The sequence below is a fragment of the Armigeres subalbatus genome, chromosome 2 (assembly GCF_024139115.2).
Source record: "Armigeres subalbatus isolate Guangzhou_Male chromosome 2, GZ_Asu_2, whole genome shotgun sequence".
Classification (NCBI taxonomy): Eukaryota; Metazoa; Arthropoda; class Insecta; order Diptera; family Culicidae; genus Armigeres; species Armigeres subalbatus.
In genome coordinates this window covers 267012315-267034432 of record NC_085140.1, presented here as the reverse complement: position 1 = coordinate 267034432, position 22118 = coordinate 267012315, and the positions used below count along the sequence as shown (strand labels likewise).

Genomic DNA, 22118 nt, shown 5'->3' with positions numbered 1-22118 from the left:
CGATTTTAACGTCCCGCAGTGGGCATCCATCGTATGTCTGCTCCAGCTGTGCGTAGAACGCTTCTTTCTCGTCGTCGGGTCTCCCTTCGTGTGGGCAGTGCACGTTGATGATGCTATAGTTCTAGACCAACATTTGAAAAGGGCGTAACAGCCAAAATTATTTCCTTCTGATTATTTGTCCACATATATAGCTTTATATGTAGACGAAGAATCAGAAAGAATAAATTTTGGCTGTTACGCCCTTTTCAAATGTTGGTCTAGAGTTGAAGAAACGGCCTTTAATCCTCAGCTTGCACATCCTTGCGTTGATTGGCTGCCACCCAATCACGCGTTGGCGCATCTTACCCAGCACTATGAAGCCGGTTCCCAGCTCGTTGGTGGTGCCACAGCTTTGGTAGAAGGTAGCCGCTCGATGCCCGCTTTTCCACACTTTCTGTCCTGTCCAGCAAATCTCCTGCAGCGCCACGACGTCGAAGTTGCGGGGATGTAATTCATCGTAGATCATCCTGTCGCAACCTGCGAAACCTAGCGACTTGCAATTCCATGTTCCAAGCTTCCAATCGTGATCCTGTATTCGTCGCCTAGGTCTTTGCCGATTATATCGAGTCGCATTATCTCTTATATTGTTCGTAGTGATTGGTTTTCTAGGCGGCTTATTGGGCCAGCGCAAACCTCCTGTCTCGTCGGAGGGCCGTCGTGTCAGGGCTGTTTAGCGTCCCACCTAACACCAGGACTTGGGCTTGGGCGCTTTGAGCGGCACACGGTCGCTTTGGTGGGGCCTACTTGCGGATACATGCAGCTTTTTCTAGAGGTTTAACAGGGCCCACTGTCAAACCCCACCACATCCTAGGCAAGCCCCACAACTCGCAGATGGCCTGGGGAGGGATCGTCAAGCCCTTGGACATAGTCCCTGCTGCCCCCAAGGGCAAAATGATGGACCTCAGGAATAGTGTTTTCTCCAATAAGACCAAAATTCTAAAATCCAAGCCTCGGTCCATTCCAACTTTGATCCTATTAGACAACAATGGTTCTGAGGATCGCTTGATAACTCCTGCAGAGGTCCGAAACTCCAAAATAGGTCGTCTCTTTGTCATCTCACACAATCTTGGACAGAACATATTCAGTCCACACGAAGCTAAAAAAAAAACGATTGGAGTTCCTTGCAATTGTTTTTTTTTATCTTCTTCTATCTATCTTCTATCTTCTTCTATATAAATGGTCTGTGTTCGTATCCGCATAACTCGAAAACGGCTGGATGAATTTTCTTCATTCCTTCAGCAGATATGTTCGTCATTGTTTCCGACAGGTTTATATGATATTTCTTCTCACGAAAATCACGACTTACGTTGAGTTGATCGTGAAAAACTGAAATTAAGATTTCTATAGGAATTTCGCTTGGGCAGTTCAGAACGCATATTTCAGGGCAGTTCAGAACGCAGTTTTCTATAAATTATAGTAAAATTTTGCTATTTGATGTGTTTTTAGAAACTGTAGAATGTGTTTTTAGAAACATGCAGGATTCTTATGCCAAGCAGTTTGACGAACATTGACTCCGCCCCCAAGAAAACGCTTCGGTTGCTGCTTTGTTTGAACGTGTGTGAACGTGTGTTCGAACAACCATTTGGCAGTTGGCGGCTCGGTTGGAAAAAATTAAAACGGTTTGATTTTGGTTTGAGTTGTTGGGGGTGGAGTCAAGGTTCGCCGAAAATGTTTGAGCATTTGTAGTGAAGTTGCACAAACCCCCATATATTTTTCGATGGTTGGTGCTCAAGTTGGCGCTTCGGTCGTTCGTGTGTGATATTGTTGGTCGAATAAATTGATTGTTCGTGTCGCTGTTCGTAAAACTTGATGGATGTTTGAATAAACGAGAGGTGGAGTCAATGTTGGTCAAACTGCTTGACCGTGTGTACGTTCCATTATGCCTATTTGATAATGATCCAAGACCATCCCAGAATACTGCTTTGTCAAATAAAGATAAATCTATATAATAATAATGAACTGGTCTGTGTTCGTATCCGCATAACTCGAAAACGGCTAGATGGATTTTCTTCATTCCTGCAGCAAGTATGGTGGTTATCGTTTCCGACAGGTTTATATGATATTTCCTCATGCGAAAATCACGTGAAAAGTTGAGTAAATAGTGAAACACTAAAATTATGATTTGTTTGGAAACTTCGCATGGGCAGTTCCCAATGCGCTTTATCGCCTACTATGCAGGACAACGTCTGCCGGGTCGACTAGTATACAATACAAATAGCACTTTGAAACTGCAACAAAAAATAGAAACCCAGATTTAGTACAGCTTCCGGACTCTGTGCATCGTCAGCAATCGGTCGTTTGTCTGTGTTTCATATCTTGGGTTTCTTTATTGTCTTCATCTCTGTCTTTCCCTTTACCACCGGAACCGGCAGCAGCGCTGGATGATGCCTTTCGTCGGGTAGTTTGAAATAGAAATTAGAAACGGTGGAAAGTTAATTCGGGGGGATTTTCCCTTATCACCGTCAGCGCTTGAAAGAAAGGCACCACATTATGATGATGGGAGGGTAACCTTCCTTCTTTCGAAACAATTCATTGAAAACGGCATTATTGACAGGTGTCTCTGTCAATGAATTTGATTAGACGTTCTTAATCAACATTGGGAATCTTCATAGAAGAGTTGTATTTGAAAAAAAAGTGCAATCACCCATGTGACAATCTGAACTCGAACACCATTATGAGCCTTCGGTTCAAAAATATTATTAAAGTGGTAGACTAGCAAATCATTTAAACAATGTATTAAGAATATTAGCATTTACTAATTTCTGAAGGTAGGTAGCAATTTCTCATTCTCAGAACGAAATAGAAACATAAACATTGCACAGTAATATATGTTTGAACTAATGTTCGTTCTTCGAAAAATCTTTCAGATATACTTCCACCAAGATTTGTTTTCAAGGTGTATCATCCATTCCTACTAGATGCCATGTGCAAAAAACATTACGACATCGAGGCCAAAAGCGGTCTCCTAATGATAGAACAGCTACAGCTCTACCGATCCACTAGGAAAGACATAAAATCGATTCTTCCTTGCCGTGAAAATCCGTTCCCATCATTTGCCGTCGGCAGCCAGTGGCGCAAGGTGTTGTGGTAGGCAATTTCCCACCTCTAAAAATGATTTCATGTGCTTCTGGCATACTCACATACACCTACCTCGAATGGCTGAATCCACACGGCAAGCTGGTTATGCTCGCCGCCATCGAAGGAACGCCAGGGGTAAGATGGTGCAGGAAAAAGTTTTCCTTTTTATTCTGCCTCCCCCGTCGAACCACAGCGCTGGATTACACTGAACCAGGCCAGGCTCGTAAAACTAGAAGAAGCTCGGCATAAACCCACTTATATGGGACCAAAAATACCTTCCAGGTAAATTTAACCAAAACGTTCCTCAATCGAGCAAAGAGCAAACCGCAGCAGTTCTGCCGTCATTCTGGAAGGATGGATAAAATTGTTACGGAAGCGTACGGCCTTCTGCCAGTGAGGCAGACATTTCTACAGGAGCTAGATGTAATAATCGGTACACGCAACCCTAACAAGCCCCTTTGTTTTGCTTCTGGATTTCAATTTTCTGATTGGTTTCTAGGGAAACCCTATAAATTTTTATTTTTGATATTAAATTGCCAAAAAGGGAGAAGGCTACGAAACATGTACAAGAGGCAACACATCCGAATCATTGGCATTGTTTTTTCCTGATGAGAAATGGCGTGTGATTGGATGGCACCTAATCAATAACAGAATGTGCAACTTGATCAAGGTTCGGTTGATCAATGTCACCATAACTTGAATGCGTACAGAAACAGCACCATTCCCCTGATCATGAATATGAATAGGAATATAAGAACATAATCAATAAATTCATAGTGCTGATTAAAGATGATTAACAGGCTTGAATTTGTTTCTAATATTCAAAGAATTTGTATGACTATAAGAGTTTGCAAATTGTGGAAGAAACTTACATAACTATCCAATTACAAGTACAAGCTGTTGTGACCACCCTTCACGTTTGTCGAATGAGCTTAAAGTTTTCTAAAAACTTCTCGAAAAAGCGCTATCCTGTTTGAATAACAATTGCCATACTTCCGTCAGCGTTATAACAAATACAACTATACAACATGAGAAAGGCCAAGGATAATGCCACCACCGTTCAAAATAGGTAAATTAGATTTCCTGTCCTTGCCCTTGCTTTTGCCATTATATCCCAAGGCTTCCCGACGATTTTCGCAACAGGCTCATTTTATATTCCCATTGTGTGTTTATATCGCCCACAACAGATAGCACTCCCCTGATATCCCGGCTGGCATGATTAGTTTTGAATAATCGGAACCCCATTCGCTATTGCGTTCACAATTCACTTGGCTAGAGAGTGGTGAGTCGGATATTAAATGGACACAAAATAGACCACTTCCGACCCGGCAGACCCAACCGACGAACGACGGACGGCGCTCGGGCCCAGTCTGTGACTGCGATAGGTTAAGGTTGAAGGTTGTAAATCTAGTAATGCTATATATGTAGATACTTACATTTCTTATCTCGTTCGCTTTGGTGAACTGTCGGCCAAACTCCCAGAGATCCACACCGAAGCGGATGGCCCAATTTCGGACCCTGGAAATGGGGAACGGAAATATTTGATTAGTTAATGAAGGTCAATCCAAATAGGGTGTAATTGGAGACATTGTAATCATTCTTCGCTTAGGCATAGTTCTACGCCGGTCACTGTCTCCTCTCGGCGTTACGTTTTGGGTATTACATTACAGGGGCTTTCACAGATGTTATGGATTGATAAGCAGTATGGGCTCTATGATTTTATCATTATGTCCACAAATAGCACACAAATGCAGAGGAACAGTGGACTGACCCATGTAAATTAAGCTAAGGTCGTGTAAAATATTTGGCACCAAAATAAACGCTTCATAAAAAATCGAATGAAAATTAAAAGCTTCAATTCGAATAATGAAGGCATTTGCCTCACTAGCTTCGATGTCTATCAGGAATTGGGGTGCTTAAAAGCCACTCACACCTATTTCATTATTATTTTTATTATTAATTATTTCTCTTTTGAAAAAAGACCAGTTTTTCTTTAAGTTTATAACATATTCCTTCTAGCCGAAAGAATGAAAAGTAAACAGTATTCTGTTTTACGCTACTTTTCATCTAATCGTATTTTTGAGAATATAATTTTAAGAAATCCCAAATCTATGTACACAAAAATGAATTTCTGTCTGTGTGAACCTTATAGCTCGTTTAACTTTTCAAAAGGACCTAAGTAACATTTTTTTCATGATTTAATTTGAGTACTGCAATCAAAAGCTTTCATGTTTTTCTGTTGATTGCGCTATTCAAATTAATTCATGAAAAAAATGTTACTTAGGACCTTTTGAAAAGTTAAGCGAGATAGACTCAGAAACTACTGAACCAATCGGCGTGAAAATTCGTATGCAGAAGTTTTTGGAGCCGGGGGTCGTTCTTAAGATGGTTCGAGACACCTCCCCGCTTTGGAAGGTGGGCTCCTATACAAATGAAACATAAATTTCTTCATAACTCGTGATCTAATCAGAGAATAAATCAATTTTAACCGAAACGAAGTTTATCGGGTCTGCTAGTAATGAAATAAAAATCAAATGGTAATTGTTAAGCTCCAAATATTCTAGATGGGCGCTAAATCAAGAAAGTGTAAAAAGCGGTCACATATTTGGAACACACGAATGAACGCAATTATCAATTGATCATACTGCTGTTTCAAAACAAAATGAATTGAAATTGCGCTAGCTTGTAAGATTAAATCTCATTCGGTTGACTATCGAATGTTTATTTGTTTACATTCTCGTTTGCTTTCTTACGGATCATTAAATTTGCAATACCCTAGCAACATTTTAATTTTATGCTGGTTTTATAACACTCTTGTAGAGTAAATAATGGTTTTCAGGTGACCAAATATTTACAATATTTTTGTTATTACATTAACACTAATTGAAAATACGGAACAAAAATTACACATTTAGTGGCAATTATTTAAAAAGAATATTGAAGGACTTTGACTAAAATCAATGGAGATGCTCCTTTGAGCATCCAAATGAAACCTATCTGGATTTCCGAACGAAATCATTTTGGACGTGCGAATAGAACTACTTTAGGCTTCCGCGGGAAATCATAAAAGGATTCTGTTCGAAATCCTCTTGCAGAAGCCTAGATGGATTTTTTTCAAAAGCTCAAAAGAATTCCATTCGGGAGCCCAAAAATATTCGCTTTGGAGGCCCAACAAGATACCATTCGGAAACCCAGAAGCTCTCCGTTCGCAAAAAGGACTTCTGTTCGAAAGCCCAAAAGATGCCCTTTGGAAGCCATAGGGATTCCTTTCATAAGCCCGAAAGGATTCCGTTCGAAGAACCAAGAAATCTCTGTTTGGGAGCCAGAAGCATAACTTTCATAAGTCCAAAAGGATTCCGTTCAGATATCCAAAAAGCTCTGTTCAGAAGATCAGTAAGATTCCGTTCGAAAGCCAAAAGGATTCCGTTCAGAATCCCAAAAGAAATTCGTTCGAAAAGCCAAAATTATTCTGTCCAAAAAGCTGAAAAAGATTCCGTTCGGAAGCCCAACATAATTACATTCAAAGCCCAAAAGAATTCAGTTTGAAAGCATTAAATTATTCCGTTCGGCAACTCAAAAGGTTTCCATTTGAAAACCCAAAACTCCTTTCGGAAACCCAATGAGAAATGTTCTTCGTAACAGATTAACAAAAATCACCCTTCGGAAGTCAAAAGGATTTTTTTTTGGAAGTATAAACAGATTCCGTTTGAATGACCAGAAGAATTTCGTTCGAAAAACAGAAATATCTTTGTTCAGAAGCCAAAAAAATTCATTCGTATACCCCTAATGACCCCATTCGAACGCCTGAAAGGATTCCGTTCAGAACCCGACTAGAAGGTCATATCAAAATTATATCATCATATGTTATTATGTTATACAAAATTTTTATAACAAAATTTGTTAGAAATATGGTGCAGGATGTTGTTAAAATATCTAAATTTCTATCAAAAATTACACTACTCGAAACAAAAAACTATCAAATTTTGCTACATAAAAATCATAAAAATAACATATTTTGTTAGAAATTTACAACAGAATCAGATACAAAATATATTGTTTACTGTGCAGTTACAGGTCGTGATAGGTCTCCAGATTGTGATCAACATTTAGAAATATTAGTTTTTTTCTGAACAAGAATATTTTTCAAGAACATGAACTAAGAACATTACAATTTAGACAACTTTTTCAAATTATATCAGCGTTTGTGATATCTATGGCAGGACACTTTGCTTCATCTATTTTAATTGCCTACTGTTGGGCAATTCGGTATTAAACATTTTTTAAATCTTATTATGTTAAAATCCTGTTACAACATTTGAAAGATAATGGCTACTACGAACAAAATTGTATCAAAATAAGTTATAAAGATCCTAATATGTTAAAATTGTGTTAAGTTTTAGTTATGCTCTTCTAGTCGGGAAGCCCAAAATGAATCCACTTCAAAGCACAGAACAAATTTTATCCGTTCAGAACCGGAAATCAATTTAGTTCAAAACCCCAAAAAAAATCCGTTCCAATCCTAGAAGGAAACCAAAATAATTCTGTTCCGCTCAACAAGATTCAAATCGAAGCCCAACAGAATTTCGTTCGAAACTCCAAAATACCTTCGCTTGAAAAGTTCAAAATGATCCCGATTGGAAGCCCAAAGTATTTCGTTCGCAGGCTAAACAAGATTTTTTAATGGGATGCAAAAAAAAAATCTGTTCGGAGGCTAAAAGATTTCTTTCGAAAACTAATGAGTGTTCTGTTCGGAAAACCAAAATATCTCTGTTGGGTACCCAAAAGGATAACTTTCGGAAGACCGAAATAATTCCGTTAGAAAGTCCAAAAGCAAACCTAAAATTGAAAGGAGGCTTCCGAGCCTCTTGAAAGGAGGCTTCCGAGCCTCTTGGAAGGAGGCTTCCGAGCCTCTTGAAAGGAGGCTTCCGAGCCTCTTGAAAGGAGGCTTCCGAGCCTCTTGAAAGGAGGCTACCGAGCCTCTTGAAAGGAGGCTTCCGAGCCTCTTCCACGTAGGCTTCCGAGCCTCTTGAAAGGAGGCTCCTGAGCCTCTTGAAGGAGGCTCCCGGGACTCTGGAAAGGGGGCTCCGAGCCTCTTGAAAGGAGGCTCCGAGCCTCTTGAAAGGAGGCTTCCAGGCCTCTTGAAAGGAGGCTTCCAGCCTCTTGAAGGAGGCTTCGAGCCTCTTGAAAGGAGGCTTCCGAGCCTCTTGAAAGGAGGCTTCCGAGCCTCTTGAAAGGAGGCTTGAGCCTCTTGAAAGGAGGCTTGAGCCTCTTGAAAGGAGGCTTCCAGGCCTCTTGAAAGGAGGCTGGAGCCTCTTGAAAGGAGGCTTCCGAGCCTCTTGAAAGGAGGCTTCCGAGCCTCTTGAAAGGAGGCTTCCACGCCTCTTGAAAGGAGGCTTCCGAGCCTCTTGAAAGGAGGCTTCCGAGCCTCTTGAAAGGAGGCTTCCGAGCCTCTTGAAAGGAGGCTTCCGAGCCTCTTGAAAGGAGGCTTCCGAGCCTCCCAGGAAGCCATACGGATTCCTTTCCGAAGCCCGAAAGGATTCCGTTCGAAGGACCATAAAATCTCTGTTCAGAAGCAAGGAAGGATAACTTTCATAAGCCCAAAAGGATTTCGTTCAGATATCGATAATCGCTCTGTTCGGAAGCTCAGTAAGATTCCGTTCAAAAGCCAATAGGATTCCGATCAGAATCCCAAAAGAAATTCGTTCGAAAAGCCAAAATTATTCTGTCCAAAAAGCTGAAAAATATTCCGTTCGGAAGCCCAACATAATTACATTCAAATCCCAAAAGAATGCAATTTGGAAGCCTTAAATTATTCCATTCGGCAACTCAAAAGGATTCCATTTGAAAACCCAAAACTTCTTTCGGAAACCCAATGAGCATTGTTCTTCGTAACAGATTAACAAAAGATGAAGATTTCAAAAGGATTTTTTCTTGAAAGGAGGCTTCCGAGCATCTTAAAAGGAGGCTTCCGAGCCTCTTGAAAAGAGGCTTCCGAGCCTCTTGAAAGGAGGCTTCCGAGCCTCTTGAAAGGAGGCTTCCGAGCCTCTTGAAATGAGGCTTCCAAGCCTCTTGGAAGGAGGCTTCCGAGCCTCTTGAAAGGAGGTTTCCAAGCCACTTGAAAGGAGGCTTCCGAGCCTCTTGAAAGGAGGCTTCCAAAGCCTCTTGAAAGGAGGCTTCTGAGCCTCTTGAAAGGAGGCTTGAGCCTCTTGAAGGAGGCTTCCAGGCCTCTTGAAAGGAGGCTCTGAGCCTCTTGAAAGGAGGCTTGAGCCTCTTGAAAGGAGGCTTCCAGGCCTCTTGAAAGGAGGCTTCCTGAGCCTCTTGAAAGGAGGCTTCTGAGCCTCTTGAAAGGAGGCTTCTGAGCCTCTTGAAAGGAGGCTTCCAGGCCTCTTGAAAGGAGGCTTCCGAGCCTCTTGAAAGGAGGCTTCTGAGCCTCTTGAAAGGAGGCTTCCTGAGCCTCTTGAAAGGAGGCTCCAGCCTCTTGAAAGGGAGGCTTCCAGCCTCTTGAAAGGAGGCTTCTGAGCCTCTTGAAAGGAGGCTTCCGAGCCTCTTGAAAGGAGGCTTCCTGAGCCTCTTGAAAGGAGGCTTCTGAGCCTCTTGAAAGGAGGCTTCTGAGCCTCTTGAAAGGAGGCTGAGCCTCTTGGAAAGAGGCTTCCCGGCCTCTTGAAAGGAGGCTTCCAGGCCTCTTGAAAGTAGGCTTCCAGGCCTCTTGAAAGGAGGCTTCCGAGCATTTTGGAAAGAAGCTTCGAGCCTCTTGAAAGGAGGCTTCCGAGCCTCTTGAAAGAAGGCTTGAGCCTCTTGAAAGGAGGCCTGAGCCTCTTGAAAGGAGGCTTCTGAGCCTCTTGAAAGGAGGCTTCTGAGCCTCTTGAAAGGAGGCTTCTGAGCCTCTTGAAAGGAGGCTTCCGAGCCTCTTGAAGGAGGCTTCTGAGCCTCTTGAAAGGAGGCCTGAGCCTCCTGAAAGGAGGCTTCCAGGCCTCTTGAAAGGAGGCTTCTGAGGTCTTGAAAGGAGGCTGAGCCTCTTGAAAGGAGGCTTCCGAGCCTCTTGAAAGGAGGCTTCTGAGCCTCTTGAAAGGAGGCTTTGAGCCTCTTGAAAGGAGGCTCTCCGAGCCTCTTGAAAGGAGGCTCTGAGCTCTTGAAAGGAGGCTGAGCCTCTTGAAAGGAGGCTTCCTGAGCCTCTTGAAAGGAGGCTTGAGCCTCTTGAAAGGAGGCTTCCAGGCCTCTTGAAGGAGGCTTCTGAGCCTCTTGAAAGGAGGCTTCTGAGCCTCTTGAAAGGAGGCTTCCGAGCCTCTTGAAAGGAGGCTTCCGAGCCTCTTGAAAGGAGGCTTCCGAGCCTCTTGAAAGGAGGCTTCCGAGCCTCTTGAAAGGAGGCTTCCGAGCCTCTTGAAAGGAGGCTTCCGAGCCTCTTGAAAGGAGCCTCCGAGCCTCTTGAAAGGAGGCTTCCGAGCCTCTTGAAAGGAGGCTTCCGAGCCTCTTGAAAGGAGGCTTCCGAGCCTCTTGAAAGGAGGCTTCCGAGCATCTTGAAAGGAGGCTTCCGAGCCTCTTGAAAGGAGGCTTCCGAGCCTCTTGAAAGGAGATTCTAGATTTTAGTTCAGAAGAATATTATTTAACATTTTGCTTCAATCATATAATCAAGTCACATTGAATTTTTTTTTAAATTTTTGATTCGATAAAAAAATACAAATTTTCTGTGAAATGTGCACAGGTTTTATAAACGTACAAACTATATAAACATATCGCAGCAAAGCTCTAGAACTAATTTTTTTTTTGCTATGGTAAACTCAAGTTTGATCAAAATGTCACTTACACCCCTCTGCTTCTAACCCCCTCAATTGTAATACATCCGCCATTACGAATTTTTGTCCGAGATACCCATTGGGGCCATAGAAGGTACCGCCAGGGGTACATGTACCCCAGGTTGAGAACGGCTGTTCTAAAAGATCACTCAGTGGCCAAGGTGATCCATGCATAAACCACAACGTCAGTACACACATGTTCCAGGTCGGTTGCCGTAACTGATATTCGATCGAATTTGGTCACAATCAAGTTGCTGTAACCAGATTCGATAGAAATGTGCTACTTGGGTCATACTCAAAATATCGATCAATTACCCGATGAAAATGGTTCTCGATAGCAATCCGACGGGAACAAGAAAACGATGTGCACAGCGAGCAAGGTGGAATGAATTCGTGGAAGACGATTTGTGGAGATGAATGAAGACGGATGTTATGTACTGCAGAGACCACACCGGCCTTAGTATGAATAAATGAAATGAATCTATTAATGTCATCGCAAATGTTGCTTTGCGATGGTATTTAATAATTTGGCACTTTCCGGTTGTTCCGGAGGGCACAGTAAACATGTTTGAGCCACAACATCAAATCTATACTCAGAATATGGAAACAAATGCATTTAAAACATCCTGATGCCTTTTCGAGGCGTAGGCGTAGATTGTACCTACGCCTAATATAAATAGTGTAAGCTGCGATCATTTTCTTCAAGTCGAGTCAAGTACGAGACACTGAAGACGGCCTTACTGTTGAGGCGAAATACGTATCTGTCAAAGGTTCAATAAAGTAGGGTAATTAAATGGAATAGTACAAACTCGTCTTATGACAAGTAAAAAGAGCCATTTGGCCGAAAATGTCATTCGACCGAAATGGTTATACGGCGGAAAGTGTAGTTTGGCCGTACTGCTCATTTTTATTTCTGAAAGAGAAGGCCGAATAGTTCATCTATCTCAAAAAGTCCGGTTGGTCGAAATGCCCATTTAACAGAAAGGGCCATTTAGCAGAACGAGGTAAAATTTTTATCCATATGACCATATGGCAAATGACATTTTCAGCCTAACGTCCTAACGAAATTTCGAAACAAAAATCCAGTTGAAATTCCGTTGGAAGCAGTTTTACTGAAACTTAAACATTTCTCGTAGAAGTTCTGATAAAAATAGTGGAATTTTAGAAAAACCTATATCGGAAACTCCGAACAATTTTCCATAGAAATTAGGACTTTTTTAGACATTCTAAAGAATTTCTGGTAAAAACTTTAAAGAATTTCTCGTGAACGCTCCTTTTCCACGGATATTTCGAAAATATTTCTGTAGAAACTCCGAAAAATATCCGAATCATTTCCCCTAAAAATGTAGAACAGTTTCCCGTGAAAATTATGAAAAAATCTGAGAAATACTCATTTGTTTGCCGACTCATGCCGCCGATCAAAATTATGACAAACGCAGCCGCCGGCGATTTACGAATCGACGCACACCTCTAACGGTGGTCACAACCCAACGGTATATTTTCTAAACTTTTATTTTACTGGAATTAAGATTATTTGAACAAAAATTATATTTTCAACAACAACAAAATTGCTTAATTATGTTTTTTTTTCAACTTATTGAATAATCCGCCATGTAAGCCAATGTAAGCCATGTAAGCCAAAACTGGTACATCCACCCTAGCTTTTTCTTCGCTAGTACTAAGGTTATTCGTCTAACTTTCCATTAGTATCCAAATGTGGGCGTAATATCAACAAGGGACAAAGTTATGGACCAAAGATAAGAGGAAGTCCACATAACCTACCGTCGTCGGGGGGTGACAATGGGTCAAATGGGGGTGAGAATGGATCACTGTTTCAAGTACTTAGAATGCTTGTAGAATAGATTGAATGTATCTGAGGGTAAGAAGACTAGAATATAATAGACCTTTTTGAACGATTTTGCTATCCGACCTCCAGGCTGTCGGTGAGAGCGATGACCCATTCTCACCCCCAGACCCATTGTCACCCCCGATGGCGGTACTGAAAACATTGAATAACCTATAGAATCCGATTCAATTCAATTTATACGGGAATAAGATTGTACAAGTCTTGAGGATTTATTCTATGATAAGGAACAAAATTCTCGATTTAATAAATATTAATGTGGGATCGTTCAGAATCCTTTTATTAATAAACGTGTAATGCACTCTCGTATCTTCATAGACATCAATTTATCTTATTTTTTCAGCATTTCTGCGCTGAAAAAATGTGAATGTCGATGACTAGGAATTAATTGAATATGGTGTCGTAGAAAACTCAAAGGGGAACAACAAGCTCTCTTGTTTGGATTTTCAAAAGTTTGTGCTACACCTTATTCACAAAAGGTTAACATAAAAGGTTAAGGGTTCCTTCAAAAAGATTTATAAAAAAAATCTGACCCCTTGTTTTGGAAACAGCACAAACCTGCAAGAGTTTTTCGTCCCGTTTAACACCACAGTTTCTGGAGGCTACAAATATCAAAAGAAAAAAAGAAAGGAATAAATGAAATCCGTAATCCAGAATAAACGTAATCCGTTCTGCTAAAAAGATTCCCACAATTAAGAGCAAGTTAAGTTCACTCGCTGTTCTTTCCTGAATGTTTTATTCTAGGATAAATGTGGAAGCTACTGGACGGATGAGCGGAACAGCTATCCTATTTATCTTTTAACATTTTTCAACGCTACAAATTCAAGTCACATTTAAATATTGTGAACCAACGCTGTAACATCGTTCCGCACTTCCAGAAATTGTTACACTGATCGAATGTGTCGGTATGGTAAACGATGAGAAACATTTCAGCGAACAAGAAGTATTTCCAATATGTCTTCCAAACGGCAAACACATGGCCGCCCGCGTTCTCCATACGCCATCGCCGCCCTTGAGCAGAAGAGCGAGTCCACGCATTCCTCGCAAGCTCAGTGCCAGTTATCCATAATCTTGACGTATACGGAAGATGTGTCTTCGAACTTTTCTGCACCAGCAACGATGAGAGCTCCACTGACGTTCGTAGGTGTGATAAGATTGTTTAAATAAGTTCAAGTACTTATAACAGCATGAAGGAGCCGGATTCATTATACACTTGTAAATAATTGTGAATCTATTAAACACGGTATCAGTGCAACACCAAAATTTTACAATAATAAGCTCACAGTATCATGCTACGAACCGTGAAACTATTGTACATACTTCTATTGAATTTTAGTACTGCTGATTTATCAAACCATCGTGGAGGTGTTGAAATGCCTAACAACTTTAGGCGTCATGTGGTAGCTGCTTCCAGTATCCTCCTCTCGGATGCATAAATGTTTCGGTACATATGCGGCAATATAGAATCGATATCACCTAACCGGAGACTAGAATGATAGAATATGTTAGCTCGATTTACTCCCACATACCATAAAGAGGGGGAGTGAGAGAGTGAGATGCCACATCGAAGAATTCCAAACTTCGTCGATTGGCTTATGCGCTATACGCAAAGCGTTGACGGCCGATACAGTAGCGTACGATTCCACTGGGGAAACAAGTGGAAATGTGGCACAAAATCTCCAGTCTCGATACTGACGACGAGACGAGGACGACAAAATTTATGCAGGTATTTAAATAAGAAGGAATTTCAGTATACACACGCGCTCGGATACACCACTTCCTGCCGCAGATTGACAGATATTACTACATTGTTATCGTTTCGCCGGGAAATTTTCGCGCTGGCTTCTTCGGAAGGATCCCAACCGTCCCCGATTCTGGGAAACCGAAGTTCACCAGCGTTGGGTGCCATTTGGCAGTTATTGGATAAATGCTATTGCTGGATGGTTTCAGTGGAGGATTAGCCAAGAAGCAACCCCCACCGCTGCGCGCTCGCTGTAAAAGGCGTGAATAACGTCGATGAGGGAGCACTTGGCAGATCAATGTCATTATCGTGGCTGGATGCCGCTAATGAAATAGGTTACACGTAAAGTACATGACATGTAACTTCATGATGATGGTAAACATCCTAAAGTGTGTTGGTTGGGGACAAAAGGTGGAAAGAACAGAAGGTAGACACATTTAGGAGCGTGCCGTTGAGTATTACTCCCCAAAGTATGTCTTCGTAGAAGGCTATCGTTATTGCAAATTTAATACACAATGACATTGGAGAAATCCAGATAAGATGAGGGAAAATGTGGACACAGAATATAAGGATTTTGTCACAAAGTATTACTTGGATAAGAAAATCCAAAGACCCCGACCCCCGAGACGAGGACCCCCGAGGACTAATCTGCACTGCAGCACTTATATAATATTTTGGAGGTTTCACGAAGGTTGATTTTTACGCGGTTTAATTTTGATCGATTGTGATCTATAGTGATATAGTTAGTGAAGCAGTGCACCGTCGCTCCTTTCTCATACATTCGGTAAGATTCGATTTCAAAAATACAGCGTTCTCCACGCCTCCAACGATTCTCGACGTTCCGCACATTTATGCAAAGGTCAGATTAGCCCAAGCAAATATTGTAAACTAAAATAGGGTGAAGCCCGGTATGGTTTTTGCTCATTTTATATTAATTTTTAGAAAATGTTTTATAGTTCAAGTCTTCGAGCTTCCGATTTTTTTTCTGGGTTACTCATAGAGTTTTTTTTCAGTCTATGAATATGAACTGATAGTTTAAGATTGTTTGATCCAAGTCTTGCTCTCGTTAGGCTTAAATTTTCAAGCAGATAAAAGATGTAGAAAATAATACGTCGTGTTTCGTGTTATGCCGTACCGATTCACCGATTCACCAGTCTCACAAGAAATTTGAAATATTTCAAATATTTCAAATATAAGAGATTAAAATGTACTTAATGGTAGACTCATAAATGCAGCAGACATCTAAAGTTCAACCCATAACAACGCCCTTCAATCAACCTCGCATCCATGTCAATGACCAACCCTTTGCCACCCACCCAGAACTGCTCACAACGCTCGCAGATTGAATCTTTCAAAACTTATCACCACAGCAACATCAGCAGACCAAGCGTCTTGCCGAACTTTTCCAGCAAGGGGGCCGTCGGTCGTCGCTGGTGTTGTCCACAAGCATACTGGCTCCGGCGCAAGCCCGTACGTCGGTTGCTAAATAGTTTTGAAGTTTAAATTGTTTAAATTATCTCGACAAACTCGGGCGCTCAGAAATAGTGCACTGCACCCAGGCGCAGAATTCGTATATTTGTTCGAGGGAAAACACATAAGTGCTTCAAAACTTTGCACCCTTCTTTCGGCAAAACACACTGCTCCCGGGGGGCAAACAATGTATGTGGGTAATTTCCACGTCACCGTACATCACCATTCAAGCTCGGAGCGTATGTAGAAAGCGCAGAATGTTGAAATTTGAAACAATCTTTAAAGGCGAGGTTGGAAGAGTATCAAAGATGGCCGACTTAATGGCCGGTCGCCCTCCACATCGTAGTTTCAAGAGCACGTACCGGTTGTTGCAGTTTGTATAGAGAACTGAAAATGCAGCTCCATATTTTTACTCGTTTGAAATGTGTTTTGAGAAGCTTGAACTAACATCAAACCAGAAGCATCTACTTTGGATGATTACGATGGCGTGCCGAAAAAAAGGCTTCAAGCATTCACCTTAAGTTCGTCGATAACGTCGGCAAATTAAAAATCGATCTTGTCCATGCAAAGTACCAAGAATTCTAGAAACAAGTATCTAAAGAAGAAGCTTGAATAAAAACAATATTCTTCTTCTTATTATTGGCATTACATCCCCACTGGGGCATTGCCTCCTCGCAGCGCAGTGTTCATTCAGCACTTCCACAGTTTTCAAACGCGAGGTTTCTAAGCCAAGGTGACATTTTTGGATTCGTATAATATCATGAGGCTAATACGATGATACTTTTATGCCCAGGGAAGTCGAGAAAGTTTCCAACTCGAAAATTTCCTAGAACCTAGACCGAACCAGGAATCGAACCCAGCCACCTTCAGCATAGTCTTGTTTTGTAGTCGCGCATCTTACCGAAGGCCCCCGAAGACAATATTGGAGGCAAAGCTGAACTTAAGCTGGACCAGTATGTTGGGATATTCATGAAGGCAGTCGAGGTGACATTGGCAATAGCTGTCTTGATTCAAGAATAACTGTGCTATGTTCTTAGGTTTTGTGATAAAAAAATCATATAAAGAAATTGAAAAAAATAATAGATTTTAAAAACATGACAATGCACAGTGGCTAAAATCGTTTTAAAGTCCGTTTATTTAATAGTACCTTCATGATGCAATTTAGCGTAATGGTGTCTTCGAGACATTTTAGGGGAAGGGGGGGCAATATGCCCTAGCTAAGCAAACACTGCTCTATTGTCTTATTTGTAACGCTATTCATGGGTATTTTACATTATGCATCAGTTAAACAAGATAGCTAGTTGATGCCATTCAAAAATTGTCAAAAATCTCAATCATATTGATAATATTCACATTTCAAAAAAGTGGTGATATTTTGTTGCCGGAAAACTCATGAGGCAAAACGCCTTTCAGCTGGCGGCTCCTAGGGAACAAAGTACCACGCGTCGGCGAATCAGCATTCTAGTATGGATAGTCCGTGGAGACGCAAGTACTTTGTAGGTTATTGCCACTAGGGCGTTTTGCCTCGCCAAAATGTTAGATGTTTCTTCAAAATGTGGAAATTTTCGGTTTTCCGACCTTCCCATGCACTATTTTGAAACTTTCTTCGCCTATCCTACATAATTTTAGATCTAGTTTTGTTACGGACATATTAATGACGGTAAATATGAGGGAAACCACAAAAGGCGTTTTGCATCGGGGGGGCGTTTTGGGGCCTCTTCCCCTATTAGTAAGCTAATGAGCTTTTTTGGAGGTATTCAGCTTACTGATCAATCCTCCTAAAAGTGAGTTAAAAAATTTATGTTTTCCAATTTACAACATGCAAGGTATATGTCTTCGCGAGAGTTGTAGCAAAAGTTCTGTTTAAAAACTTTGTCGAAGACACCAAGTTCGTAATTTCATTACTTTTGGAGATATATTGCTTTTTATGTCAACAAGCTTTGAACATGTTCGACTTATAAGCATACCTACAAGCATATGGAGACGCATGGTGCGTTGATTCGTTAACTCCTTAATTTCATACATTCCACAATAGGACAGCCCCACATAAAGGTGTGACCAAAACTACCAAAAGGCCAATTTTCGATTTGGGTGAGTAAAATGTGATGTATACACAGCTAATAACCTATATTTCTATAATCAGGACGGTTCTCATTTTTTAGATTTTTTAGGGAGGGGTGGGGGGCGTTTGGGGGCCCTCCTTAGTCGTGCGGTAAGACGCGCGGCTACAAAGCAAGACCATGCTGAGGGTGGCTGGGTTCGATTCTCGGTGCCGGTCTAGGCAATTTTCGGATTGGAAATTATCTCGACTTCCCTGGGCATAAAAGTATCATCGTGTTAGCCTCATGATATACGAATGCAAAAATGGTAACTTGGCTTAGAAACCTCGCAGTTAATAACTGTGTAAGTGCTTAATGAACACTAAGCTGCGAGGCGGCTCTGTCCCAGTGTGGGGATGTAATGTCAATAAGAAGAAGAAGAAGAAGGGGGACGTTCAAACTAGCCCCTCCTAGAAATTATATTTTTACGTTTTTTGGGAAAACGGACAGCTTTGCCATGTTTTCGTCTCAAAAGTAACATATTTATATATCGTTACAAAGCTCTTGAACAGATCTATGCAATAGGCTTGATAATGTAATAATAGCTCCGTCCAGAATTTAGTTTTTAGTAGTGTTGTAAAAGCATATTTTACGCAATATTTAACGAACAAAACAGTTTGATAACCCGCAATACCCCGCAGTAAAACATCATGCACTACACTATTAAACTCTTAAGCTTTGAGGACCATGAACAAAATTCTGCCCAAATTCACCATTTTGTAAGATACATGAATTTAAAAAATTGCCCATTTTTGTCTCTCTCGTGTACTAAGTATACGTAGAAGCTATATGATCGCTCTGAAAGCATTGAAAAAAGCCCAAACACTAATAGTGTTGTATACAGATCGACTAAGTTCGAAGAATTGAGATGATGTCCGTGTGTACGTGTGTGAATGTCTGTATGTGTGTGAGCAAAAATAGTCTTAACTCTTTTTCAAGCACTTATTCTAAACCGATTTAATCCCAACAAGTTTCATTCGTTAGAGAACGTTGGTCTATTGTTCCCTATTAAAAATAGGCTAGATCGGACTATGGGCTCAAAAGTTATGGCCAAAATACATTTTCTTATAATGTACGAGAAAGACAACATTACCGCTAAGGGGATTAATCAGGTGTTTTGGAAAACTTCTTATTTTTAAATTTTAATCTGAGTTACTAAATAATGCCACTTTAATTGAATTTGGTGACGAACACAATTTACATAACATTTTAAGTGAAAGGGTTATGCGTTAACGTTGCGCAAAATTCAAGAAAAAATCATCTATCATATAAAAAGCGTTACGCAGTGAGAAGAGAAGTTGTTCAAAAGTTAAAATTTTGACATTACTACATTATAGGAGCAAATTATAGATTTAACCATAACGTGTCATAACGTGTTGGATGAGTAGTGTGAATCTGGGACGGGACTTGCAAAGAGGAAAAAATGTAACTTCATCTGCAACCATCAAGCGCTGTCACGAATTGTCAGATGCAACCAGCACCTTTTTGTGTGAAAGTATTGGTATCCCTCAAAAAGTATTCCGAATGATTTTGTTTTACGAGTACTTTTTCACTTTGAAAAGTATTCTAGAATAGCCGGACAGCTTAATATTGCACAGTTATGAATACGTGTTTTATTCCCGATAGGAAAATCTCTTTAAAAATAAGATTATAAATCCGTAAATTGCAAAGACTTTTATTGCGCTCAGAAGATTCTACCCGGGATTTAGGTGAAACACTCAAGGAAACAGTTGAGAATCGATGATCAACTGTGATGAAAAGAAGAACAAGTGTCAAAACAAGGAAAAAGAAGCCGTCTTTGCAGGTCTCGTCTCAGGTGTGAATAACTCTTTGGCACAATACCTTTTTATAATTATGAAAGAAATCTTAATGAAATATCAAATAAATGAATCTCCCTTTCGTTGATGTCACAATATGACGCTAATTGAATCTGTTCTGCGCTTCTTTGTTGGTTTAATAAATTCTACTCGTGAATTTTCAACGCCAGAAGCTAATAGTACTTTTATGATCATTTTAGGAAATCTGTGTTGCGTCCATTTGTCTGTGATACGAATATACAGTATATGACCATTCATATTTTATCTAGAATCAAACAGGCTTATTGCAAGCCAAAAAGTGACCAAATTCCGTTGGTTTTGTAGAATATGACAAAAATCGATGCTATGCCGAAAATTGACCCCGTACCCCATTGAAGATGGAGACGCGTGCTGCAGATATTCCGGAAGGTGGCAGCGTGGAAGACCAATGGACCGCCATCAAGAATGCCTTTATCGCCACCAGCGAGAACAATCTGGGCGAACTACACACCCAGAGAAAACAATGGATCACCGATGAGACCTGGAGGAAGATAGAGGAGCGAAGAGAAGCCAAAGCCGCGATAGAGCGATCGAAAACCAGAGGAGCCAAAGTCTTAGCCCGTCAACGATACACGGCTCTTGAGAAGGAAGTAAAACGCTCATGTCGACGGGACAAGCGAGCGTGGGCAGACTCTCTGGCCGACGAAGGAGAGAGAGCCGCCGCAACCGGGGACATTCGCCTCCTCTACGATATCTCACGACGCTTAAGCGGGGCGAAGATGAATGCAACGATGCCTGTGAAAGACGCGAATGATCAGTTATTGACCGACCCAACTGGCCAGCTGAAACGCTGGTTCGAGCACTTCGAACAACTTTTTCAAGTGCCAGCTAGGCCATCACCACCTCGGCATGATCTGCCTAGGATCCGAAGTATAACACGCGTCAATACCGAAGCTCCATCATTGCTAGAGATTCAAACAGCCATCCAAAGCATGAAATCGAATAAAGCCCCAGGGGTCGACCGCATATCAGCCGAGATGCTCAAAGCTGACCCCATGACATCCGCTCAACTACTGCATCGTTTATTTCGTAATATCTGGGACACCGCAACTTTCCCGGTCGACTGGATGCAAGGTATCTTAGTGAAGGTGCCCAAAAAGGGTGACCTGACTGTATGCGATAACTGGCGAGGCATTATGTTGCTGTGTACCGTTCTCAAAGTTCTGTGCAAAATTATCCCAGCCCGGATTCAGGAGAAGATCGATGCGACTCTCCGGAGGCAGCAAGCCTGATTCCGTGCCGGAAGATCCTGTGTGTACCATATTGTCACGCTCCGCATCATTTTGGAGCGGGTCAACGAATTCCAAAAATCCCTTTACTTGGTATTCATTGACTACGAAAAAGCTTTCGACCGTCTCAATCACGAGAATATGTGGGGCGCCCTGAGACGCAAGGGGGTCCCTGAGAAAATCATCGGCCTCATCGAAGCACAGTACGAGGCCTTTTCGTGTAGAGTGCTGCACAATGGGGTCCTGTCCGACCCTATCCGGGTCGTAGCTGGTGTGAGGCAAGGATGTATTCTATCACCGTTACTGTTCCTCATCGTAATCGATGAGATTCTGGTAGATGCGATTGACCGTGAACCAAACCTCGCACAATGGTCGGATTCGTCAAATTTCACGACGTAAATCGATAACTCAAAAACCATCAGTGCTAGAGTTTTGACGTCTTCAGAAGAAATGATCTACAAGAAGAGATCTATTTTTGGTGTAAGTTGTCATTAGGGTGGCCCTTCGGTGAAATTTTTTTTGGAAATGTATTTTTTTACCCTTTTGAGTTAGGAGTTCATGTAATTCTACAAAGTTGTAGAGAATTTAATTCTAAGCATTTTTGCTTAATAAACATTTATTTTATCTCATATAGTTGATGTTTTATGACAAAAATGCTAAATTTAGATAGGGTGGTCCCGAAAAAAATAGTTTTTAGCTTCCACTTTCATCAATTCAGAATATTTTAAAAAACTGTCTTAGCATCGCTTCACGGTCTTTGGATAGCGCATCTTTTGGTTACAGAAGATGGTTGATAGCTTCATTTTAAAGCATATTATAAGCGTTTTTTCATGAAAAAGTGATATTTTCCAGAGCGTTCTACTGGAGCTAGTAGCAAATATTAGCAAAAATTTCAATCGTAATCTGAAAGTATACATGAAGGCCCATCAAATCCATGGTATTTCATTTGTCT

General features: G+C 41.2%; 1 protein-coding gene across 6 annotated transcripts in view; it reads right to left on the bottom strand.

Annotated features, from left to right (window-relative positions):
- The window catches only part of LOC134212198 (voltage-dependent calcium channel subunit alpha-2/delta-3), a 230429-nt gene that overhangs the window by 170281 nt on the left and 38030 nt on the right, over positions 1-22118 (bottom strand). For all 6 annotated transcript variants that reach the window (XR_009979214.1, XM_062689843.1, XM_062689839.1 and 3 more), the window contains one exon: positions 4554-4635. Coding sequence is in view for 4 of the 6 variants with exons in the window: in XM_062689839.1 (XP_062545823.1) it covers positions 4554-4635 (82 nt within the window). In the remaining 2 variants the exon portion in view is untranslated. The remainder of the gene's footprint in view (positions 1-4553; positions 4636-22118) is intronic.